The following is a 10,031-nucleotide window of genomic DNA, read 5'->3' as shown; positions in this document are numbered from 1 at the left end:
TAGAACACTGTTCAGCATTTTCTGTGTTCTCCATAAAGAGTTTGACTGGAGCTGGTGAGATGGCTTAGTGGGTACAGGACCTTGTGACCAAACCTGATGACCCAAGTTTGATCCGTGGGATCCACATGTTTAAGGAGAGAACCGACTCTAGCATGCTGTCCTCTGTCTTACATCCACACGTGTGTTGTGGCATGTGCATGCACACAACCAAATCAGTTGATGTCACTTTTTTCAAAGTTGAACTTGTTCCAGAGAGGTGGGGTTTTACTGCACCGCTGCTGCTCCCAAGGAGACTGAGCTCAGGGGAAGCTCTGGGTCCTGGTGATTCTCAGAAATTTGACGAAGCAGCCCTGAGACACAGATAGGCCAGAGCTGTTAGCAGCTCAGGAACTCCAGGGCTCTCTGAAGCCCACCCTTTGGCCACTCCTGTCCCTGTGGAAGAGGTAGAGTTCTGGGGTTCTTTCATGTGTGGCCTGGCTTCCTTTTCACTCCCTTCTCCCAATCTGTGTTAGAGAATGGGTGTGACCAGTCAGCCCATCCTCAGGGGCTGTGTGATCTCAGGCAAGTTAAGGTGCTTCTCTGTGCCTTGGCTGCCCCAACCCCAACAGGACCAATACTATGAGAGTTTTGTAAGGACTTCAAGAATTCACATGGAATGAATCAGCTGTTAATTCTTCCCTTTCTTGTTCTTCTTTTTTCCCCTCCAAGACAGGGTCTTATTATATAGTCCCTGCTGTCCAGGAACTTACTAAGTAGACCAGGTTGGTTTCAAATTCACAGAGATCTGCCTGCCTTTGCCTCTTGAGCGCTGGGATTAAAGTTGTGGACCATAATGCCTGGCTTCTCTTTCCCTTCTTTTTCTTCTGTTTTAGTTTTAAATTTTTGTTTTATTATTAGTGTGTGTGTGTGTGTGTGTGTGTGTGTGGTGAGAGAAGAGAGAGAGAGAGAGAGAGAGAGAGAGAGAGAGAGAGAGAGAGAGAGAGAGAGCGCTTAAGCATGTGTGCATGTCCCTCAGAGGCCAAAAGAGGGTACCTGTCCTGGTTGACTTTTGTAAACATGACACAAACTAGAATTATCTGGAAAGAGGAAACTTCAGTTGAGAAAAAAATGCCTCCATCAGATTGGCCTGTGGGCAGATATATGAGACATTTTTAATTTTTGATTAATGATAGATGTGTGAGCAGTACCATCCCTGGGCAGGTGGTTCTGAGTGCTATAAGAAAGCAGGCTAAACCATGGAAAGCAAGCCAGTAAGCAGCACAACTCCATGACTTCTGCATCAGCTCTTGTCTCTAGGTTCCTGCCCTGACTTCCTTCAGTGATGGACTATGACCTGTAACACAAATAAACTCTTTCCTTCCAAGTTTCTTTGGTCATAGTGTTTTATTACAGCAGTAGAAACCCTAAGACAGCCCCAGGTGGTGGTGGTGCATTCCTTTAATCCCAGCACTTGGAAGGTGGAGGCAGGCAGACCTCTGAGTTCAAGGCCAGTCTGGTGTACAGAGCTAGCTCCAGGACAGCCAAGGCTACACAGAGAAACTCTGTCTCAAAAATCCAAAAGAGAAAGGGAGGAAGGGAGGGAGGAAGAGAGGAAGGGAGGGAAAGAAAGGAACCCTAAGACAGAAATTAGTTCCAGGAGTAGGGTATTTCTGTAACACACCTGACCATGTTTTTGAGAAGACTGTGGAAGGACTTTGGAACTATGGGCCAGAAAGGCCATTGAATGTTCAGAGCTGTGCTGACTAGTTTTTTGAGAGGAGGAAACCTCAATGAGAGAAACGCCTCAATAGATCAGGCTGTAGGCAAGCCTATGGGCCAATTTCTTAATTAGTGATTGATGGGGGAGGGTCCAATCCATTGTGGGTAGTGCCACCCCTGAGCTGGTGTTCTTGAGTTCTGTAAGAAAGCAGACTGAGCAAGCCAGAAATCAGCACCCCTCCATGGCCTCTGCATCGGTTCCTGCCTCCAAGTTCCTGCTCTGGCTTCCCTCTGTGAAATGTAAGTAAAATAAACCCTTTCTCCCAAGTTGTGTTTGGTCATGGTGTTTCATCACAGTGATAAAAACCCTAAATAAGATAAGAATTTAATGAGTGCTTTGGGAACTTGGAAGAAAATTCTGAGAGCAGTACATAGCATGATGGCCTGGCTTGTGAAATTTCAGAGGGAAGTTTGAGAGGCCCTTAAAGACTCTATGAGAGCCATTTAACATTTTGAATTGAATCTATAGCTCAGCCTGGTGTTGGTGGCACACATGCCTTTAATCCCAGCACTGGGGAGGCAGAGGCAGAGGCAGGCGGATCTCTGTGAATTCAAGGCCATCCTGGTCTACAGAGCGAGTTCCAGAACAGGCTCCAAAGCAATACAGAGAAACCCTGTCTCGAAAAACAAACAAGCAAAAGTCTATAGCTCTGATTAGCTGGAACTCAAAAGACTGGCTGTGACTAACAAGAGACAAAAAAGCACTAAACTGTAACCTTCAATCCTTAGCAGCTGGGGCTGAAGAATCAGCTGAGACAAGAAGAGATCAGCATCCCTGAGACATCTATGGAAAAGTGCATCCTCCTGATCAGCACTCAGATGCTGTGGTCCAGAGGCGGCCGAGGCTGTACCTCATGCTGGCATCTGAACTTGGTAATGTGTGAGCTTCCCAGGCAGTACTGGATTTGAAGACAAGAGGGTCATGGGACGCAGCTGAGACTGGGCGCTGGGCGCTGGGCGAGGCCGGGAGAGGCCACTGTGATGGTGCAGCCCCAGTGGCTGCAGAGAGCCCGGTACTGAAGGGAGCCTGGAGAGCGCCTTCGGCTGGCATTATCCGGCAGGGTTAGTCCCTGAAGAGTGCCTGGCAGAGACTACTGAAATGCCATCCCAGTTGCAATGGGGACCCAAGCATTTTGGAGATGCCAATCCCATGGGATGACCAGCAATGGCAGCAGCTGCTGTGGAGTGGAGCTGACCTCAGTCTGTGAGAGGAGCTATGTGAGCATCAGACCCCAAGAGGGGAGTTCCACGGCCCTCTGGAACCTGGATCAAGAGTCTCAGACCTCCAGCACTGAGCTTCACGCTGTTGGTCTGTGGTTTTGCTTTGGTTTGAATGTGACCCAGTTCTTCCCTCTTGGAGTAAGACAGTATGTAACTTTAAATTTTTTTTTTTTTTTTACAGGAGCCCCCATTAAGACATTTTGGATTTTTAGAGAGACTTTAAATACTTAAAAGAGACTACTTGTATGGTGTTTGAATTTTTAAGGATGATGGGACTTTTAAAAGTCAAAATGTAGAATGTTTTGGTTGTTTTGTTTTTTTAAATCAGGGCGGTGGTGGCACACAACTTTAATACTGGTACTTTGGAGGCCAATGCAGGCAGATCCCTGTGAGTTCCAGGACAGCCAGGGCTACACAAGAGAAGCTGTCTTTCAAAAAAAAAAAAAAAAAAAGCAAGAAACAATTGCAATGCTACTGTGATATTAATATAAGATCTTGGGGTAAACAAGAAAGGAAGGGTGTGGTTTAATTGTGTTGTACTGGTACATCAAACTGACAAGTGGTATTTTGTATTTCAGTCAACTTGAAACAAGCTAGAGTCATCGGGAAGAGGAACATCAATTGAGGAAAATCCTTCGTTAGATTGTCCTGTGGGTAGATCTGTGGGCATCTGCTTGGATTGATGGTTGATGTGGGAGGAGCCAGTATAGCCACTGTTGGGTGTACCATTCTCTGGGCGGTGGTCCTGGCTTGTATAAGAAAGCAAGCTGAACAAGCCGTGAATAAGCCAGCAAGCAGTGTTCCTCTATGGCCTCTGCTTTAGATCCTGCCTTGACTTCCCTCAATGATAAGCTAAAATGTAAAGTGAAATAAACCCAGGTTTACTCCCCAGGTTGCTTTTAGTCATGGTTTTCTTAAGCACAGTAATAGAAACCCAGTTACAAGCATTCATTAGCTGCCTATTGTGGGTGTTGGAGCCTGAACTCAGGTTTCCTGGTTGAGCACCAAGTGTTCTTAACCACTGAGCTACCTATCCAGTCCCCGTGTTTTTTGTTTTTCTTTTGAGACAAGGTCTCACATAGCACAGGCTAGCTTAGAACTCTTTTATATAGTGGAGGATGACCTCGAACTCCTCATTTCCCAAGTACTGGGATTATAAGTGTATGCAACACAGTTGGTTTATGTGGTCCTGGGGACCAAACCAAAGGTCTCATGCATTCTAGGTTAGCACACTACTTACTTGGTTACATTCCCAGCCTTGGTTTCATTTATTTTATTTACTTGTTTGTTTACTTAAGATAGTATCTAAGTATATCGCCCAGGCTGACCTCAAGCTTGGCTTCTGCTTCAACCTTCAAAGTGCTGGGATTATGGGCAAGTGCATCCCTCCTCCTCCTCCTCCTCCTCTCTCTCCTCCTCTTTCCTTTTTACCCTCCCCATGGGTATATGCATCCCTCTTTCTCCTTCCTCCTCTCTCCTGTCTCTTAGCCTGAACCCAGGGCTTCACACATACTAAGGATATGTTCCCGCACTGAGCCTGTGTTTCTTATTTCTGAGTACTCTTTACATATGAATGAATAGAAGGGCTGCATGAACTATATTCAACGTCTCATTCCTTTCTCTGTATTTTCTCATTCATCTCTCAGTCTGGTGAGCTGGGTGCTTCTCCTCTCTGTCTTATGGGAGAGGGGACTGGAATACACAGTCTTCTAACCATGTACCCACACCCCTTTCCTAACGATGCACCCATGGCAATGTAGCTCTGCCGGTAAAGCGCTTGCTGCCAAGGCTGAAGACCTGAGTTCAAGCCCCAAGGTCCACATGGCAGAAGGAGAAAACTGATTCCTGAAAATCGTTCTCTGGCCTTCATATATGCCTTGTGGCACATGTGTGCCCCGCTAAATGGATAAATGATATAATTTAAAAACAAGCACACAAAAGCAATAGTTTTCCATTCCCTGATGACCATCAGAGTTTCTATTCAAATGAATTTCTCAGTGTATCTGGGTGTGAGGTGAGGAGGTCAGTCCAGCCTGGGCCGCTTATGGTTCACATTCAGTAAGGTGGACTGTGGCCTCAAGTGAATTTTCAGGGAGAGTCCCCTATTTACCATCTTATACATATTATATGTGCATATGTATACATAATAGAGTGTGTGCTAGAGTGAAATCAGAGGCCTCATGGGAAAGGGAATACACAATAGAGCCAAGTTCCTTTAGCCCAATCTTGTCAATCAAAACAAGGACCCACCAGTGCTGAGCCCCTTAGCAATCAAACCCCTTCCTCTTAGTCCCAGGAAAGGAAGCTCTGAACACTAACAACAATGGGGCCCAAGATTATCCTCACTCCTGTGGCCCTCAGTCACTCTTTTTGTTCAATTAATTTTTTTTAATTTTGTTTTAAGTGTAAGGGTATTTTGCATGTATGCATGTATGTTGTGAAATATTACTTTAAGGTGTGTTACATTTGTTTATGCTGTGGAACATTTGTTTAATGATGTAAAGATGTGTTGCATATGTTTAACTCTGTGAAGCTGTGTACTTTGCCTGCCTAAAATACCTGATTGGTCTAGTAAAGAGCAAGGCAGGAGAAAGGATAGGTGGGGCTGGCAGGCAGAGAGAACAAACAGGAGGAGAAATCTGGGAGGAAAAGATCAAAGATCAAGAAAAGGAGGAGAGGAGGACATCAGGGGCCAGGCACCCAGCTACACAGCAAGCCATGATGGAGTAAGAAGTAAAGAAAAGATATACAGAAATAGAGAAGGGTAAAAGCCCAGAGGCAAAAGATAGACAGGATATCTATTTATTTATTTGGTTTTTGGGTTTTTTGAGACAGGGTTTCTCTGTGTAACTTTCCTGGCTCTGTCCTGGAACTCACTTTGTAGACCAGGCTGGCCTCAAACTCACTGAAATCTGCCAGCCTCTGCCTCCCAAGTGCTGAGATCAAAGGTGTGTGCCAACACTGATGGCTTTTTTTTTAAGATACACAACACGCACACACACACACACACACACACACACACACACACACACACACAGTCTTCTGCCTGCATTATGCCTGCACACCAGAAGAGGGCACCAGATCTCATTATAGATGGTTGTGAGCCACCATGTGGTTGCTGGGAATTGAACTCAGGACCTTTGGAAGAGCAGCCAGTGCTCTTAGCCTCTGAGCCATCTCCCCAGCCCCTAGACAGGATAATTTAAGAAAAGCTGGTTAGAAATAAGCCAAACTAAACCAGGCATTTATAAATGAGAATAAGCCTCTTTGGGATTAATTTGGGAGCCGGGGGGTGGGCCTCCCAAAGAGTAAAATAAAAGCAACCAGTGACACGTACATGTATCGTGAGAGTGCCTGGTGCCCACAGAAGGTATCCAATCCCTTGGAACTGAAATTATGTACAGTTTTATGCCACCATGTGGGTGCTGGGCCTCAAGCCCAGATGCTCTACAAGAACAAGAGCATTGAACGACCACCAAGACATCTCTCCAGCCTTATTAATTCCTGACTATATGCCCATGCTCATGGTACACATGCCATGGTGGGCATATGGAATTGTCCCACAGACTAAACTCAGGTTGTGTCGGCCTTGGGAGTAAGCCTGTACCCACTAAGCATCTTGCTGGCCAGACTCATTGATCCCCCTGCCTCAGCCTCCTCAGTGCTGAGGGTTATCAGTTTGAGCCACCCTGACCAATTACTATTCCGTCTTTTTCAGCTGATAATCTCAGTGTTTTGTCACAGTATCGGGAAGCAGACTTGTTAGCCCAAAGTGATGTTATCAAAATGAGCTGAACAGTCAATGAGTCTCTCTCTCTCTCTCTCTCTCTCTCTCTCTCTCTCTCTCTCTCTCTCTCTCTCTCTCTCTCTCTCCCTCCCCCCCCCAACTTTGGGCGCAGTTCCCACAGTTGTGAGCTCCTGGAGTCTCTAAGACAACACACAATAAAATGTTTAAGTTACCTCTTGGTAGATGAGATCTGAGGACATACTATGCGCATCACAGTTTGCGCTGCCTATAGATTTACAACAGCCCCTGGGGTAGGTGTGGCCAGCTGTCACTTGAAAGGGAGAGCCAGCAAAATCTGTGTAATTATTTACCCACAGCACTTCAGCTGCAAGAGAAGGGGAATTAATGACTCCCCAAGGCCTGTGGAGGTGTCTCAGTGGGAGGAACACTTACTGCCCAAGCATGAGGACTTGAGTTCGAATCCCCAACAACCATGAAAAAAGCCAGGCATGCCCTTTGTGCCCGTAACTCCAGTGCTGGGAGGCAGAGATGGGGAATCACCGGGGTTTGCCGGCTGCCAGTCTAGCTTCCAGATTCAGTGAGAGACCCTGCCTCCAGGGACCAAGGTGGGGAGTGATGGAGCAGGACACTCGATGTCCTCCTGGACACACTTGCTCACATACATTATTTAGACTCCCCTGTAGATGATAAAGCAGCACCAAGAAAGTCATTGTCACTCCAGAGTCACCGCACTCTTCTCCCAGGGCTCTGACACCACAGAATAGAGCAGAAACTAGCCTCTTTTCTGTAATTCATAAGGACCTGTCCAGGTTACCTCCCAATCTGCGCTCAGGCTGTAGTTGAACTCACGATGATGCTCCTGCCTCAGCCTCTCATGTGCTGAGATTGCAAGTGTGACCTGCCGCATAAGTCCTTTTAAAGACAATGTTTGTTTTGTTTTGTTTTGTTTTGAGACAGCATCTCACTGTGTAGCCCTGGCTGCATGGAGCTGGCATGTAGACCAGGGCCTGCCTCTGCCTTTTGAATACTGGGATTAAAGGCATGCACCACCATGCCCAGTCTACATTTTCTCTACTTTTATTTCTCTATTATTATTATTATTATTATTGCATATTTGTGCTATGACACAAGTGTATAGATTAGAGGACAACTTCAGTAGTCAGCTCTTGTCTTCTGCCATGAGGGTTCCAGGGCCTGGACTCAGACTGTGAGGTACATGGCAAGCGCCTTTACTTACTAAGCCGTCTTGCCATCTTTGTTCACTCTTTTCAATCCACAGATATCTGACTCTGGACATGCAGGTCTTCAGAGAACTAACTGGGGCTCATTTCTATCATGGTGACTGCCCATCAGACTTCTCAAGGGGCTTGAGATCATCTATTCAGAAGGCTGGACACTGGGGTAGCACCTGCAGGAGCACCTCCATTGTCAGCTGAGTGAGTGAGTTCAAGGCCTGGTCAGCTACATGAGACTCATTTTTAAACAGTTGAAATGTGCCTGGTGTAAGGAAAAAGGACCAGCTAAAGAAACACACCCTGAGCAGAGCCAAAGAAACATACTTTGGTCCTGGAGTCAGAGCCAATGAAAGAAATACACCCTGGCCCTAAAATTAGAGCCAAAAGACTAAAAAGAACCAGTGAAGGAAACACACTTTGGCCCTGAAACCAAAGCCAAATCTGACCCTAAACCTGTGCAGAAAACCAACCAATGCCTGAGCAGGAGATCTAGCCATTCTGACCTCAGGGATTGAAATCTGACCAATCCCCACCCTGGAAATCTCCCTGGAAAAACTCTGCCCCTAAGAATCCCTCTATATACCACACACACACACACATACATACCCCTCCGTGTCTGTTCAGCTTGTGCCTGTCAGTCTGTCCTGCTGTCCTCTTCCACCCTGGCAGAGGCAGCCACTCTCCTGAATTATTCCCTCACAAATAAATCTCTTGAATGAGGTTTGGGTGAGACCTTACTTTGTGGGAATGGAGTGGGGAAGAGAAATAACAACTTTTCAGGGAGCCAGAGCAGAGCCGAGCAGGGCTATAACACTTTCACCTGGGAACCCTTCCCCTAGCAAAGAGGAGTTGTTACACTACACTCCTGGGACCCAAGCCAAACTATAACTTCACTGGGGAAGCCCTCCCCTGCCAGAGCAGAGCTGATACACTGGGGAAGCCTTCCCCTGAAGCAGGGCTGTAAGCAACTAAGCTTACTGTGACCTGTGGTATTCTTTGGCTCTGAGTGCCAGAATACCTTTCCATCCCATCTGTAACACTCAGTATTCTGTGACTCCCAAGTGCCAGAATCTATCCCTGTCCATCTCATCCAATCTGTCACAATGCTTACACCTGGGAGAAGAGTTTGGTGTTGTTTGTCTAAGGTACCCCACACAAGAAAAGGTAAAATGATCAATTTCCCACTATATCTATTTCAGCGGTATGTTATAAAAGGCATGACTCACCTTCTCCATGGCAATGTTCCACTGTGTAGAGAAGTCATCTGGCTCATTGTATCCGTGATAATTCCTCCTCAGGGTCAGAAAGGTGTGTTCCAAGGCCACATCCTGAAGATGAGAGGCCAGATCCTTCCGGGAGAGGCCAGAAGCAGAAATGCCAAGGGAGAAAGAGCCACTGGTGAAGAGAGCCTCCTGCCTCTGGTCCTCCCTCCCTCCCTCCCTCCTTTCCCCCTCTCCTTCCCTTATTCTTTCTTTTCCTTGAGACAGGGTCTCATGTACCTCAGGCTAGACTCAGATTCACTATATACCCAAAGCTGACCATGAACTTCTGACCCTCCTACTTCTGCCTCAGGTGCCAGAGTTACTGAGGTTTATTTCTTGGAGCTAGAAGTCAAGGGGTTTCTTTGGCTACCTTCACTTTCTCTCCTTTCCTCACAGTTCTGAAGGGCTAGAATCATTTCGGTGAGGCTGACATGGTACTGTCTGGAGAAGAGCAGAGCAGGAGTTCAAAGGCCAGCACATCTACCTGGTCCACTGAGTAATCACAGAACCTGAATCACCTGCTCTTTTTTTTTTTTCAACAAAGTAATTTATTTTTTTTCCTGAGAGACTAAATTCAGTACAATATTTGTTTTCGTAACATTCAACATGTTTTATGTCAAACTTAACCACTTTCTATGCAGTGACTGTGGTGGAGTGGTCTATTTTATTTGACTACCCTCAATGTAATTCATTTGATAGTTCTAAACATATCAAAAATCACCTGCTCTTTCCTGCAAGCTGGCTACATCATCACTTTAGCTGCAACTCCATTAAAACCGGCCACTTGGCAGCCAGGCATGGTGCTCG

The 10,031-nt window shown here is 46.3% G+C and overlaps 1 protein-coding gene and 1 long non-coding RNA gene across 2 annotated transcripts in view; one reads left to right on the top strand and one right to left on the bottom strand.

The window, feature by feature from the left end:
• Window positions 1-264: 264 nt before the first annotated feature.
• Tspan16 (tetraspanin 16) overlaps window positions 265-10,031 on the bottom strand; it is a 47,159-nt gene continuing 37,392 nt past the window's right edge. The window contains 5 exon segments of the mRNA XM_027411632.2: window positions 265-305; window positions 308-350; window positions 6,940-7,076; window positions 7,079-7,091; window positions 9,189-9,311. Coding sequence (XP_027267433.1) covers window positions 265-305; window positions 308-350; window positions 6,940-7,076; window positions 7,079-7,091; window positions 9,189-9,311 — 357 coding nt within the window.
• LOC118238671 lies at window positions 1,952-5,428 on the top strand. Its single transcript, XR_004769568.1, has 3 exons — window positions 1,952-1,998; window positions 2,488-3,125; window positions 3,558-5,428. It is a non-coding gene; the product is annotated as an uncharacterized LOC118238671 (long non-coding RNA).

The sequence above is a fragment of the Cricetulus griseus genome, chromosome 4 (assembly GCF_003668045.3).
Source record: "Cricetulus griseus strain 17A/GY chromosome 4, alternate assembly CriGri-PICRH-1.0, whole genome shotgun sequence".
NCBI lineage: Eukaryota > Metazoa > Chordata > Mammalia > Rodentia > Cricetidae > Cricetulus > Cricetulus griseus.
The sequence above is the reverse complement of the archived record's forward strand: the minus strand, read 5'-3'. Positions and strand labels throughout refer to the sequence as shown.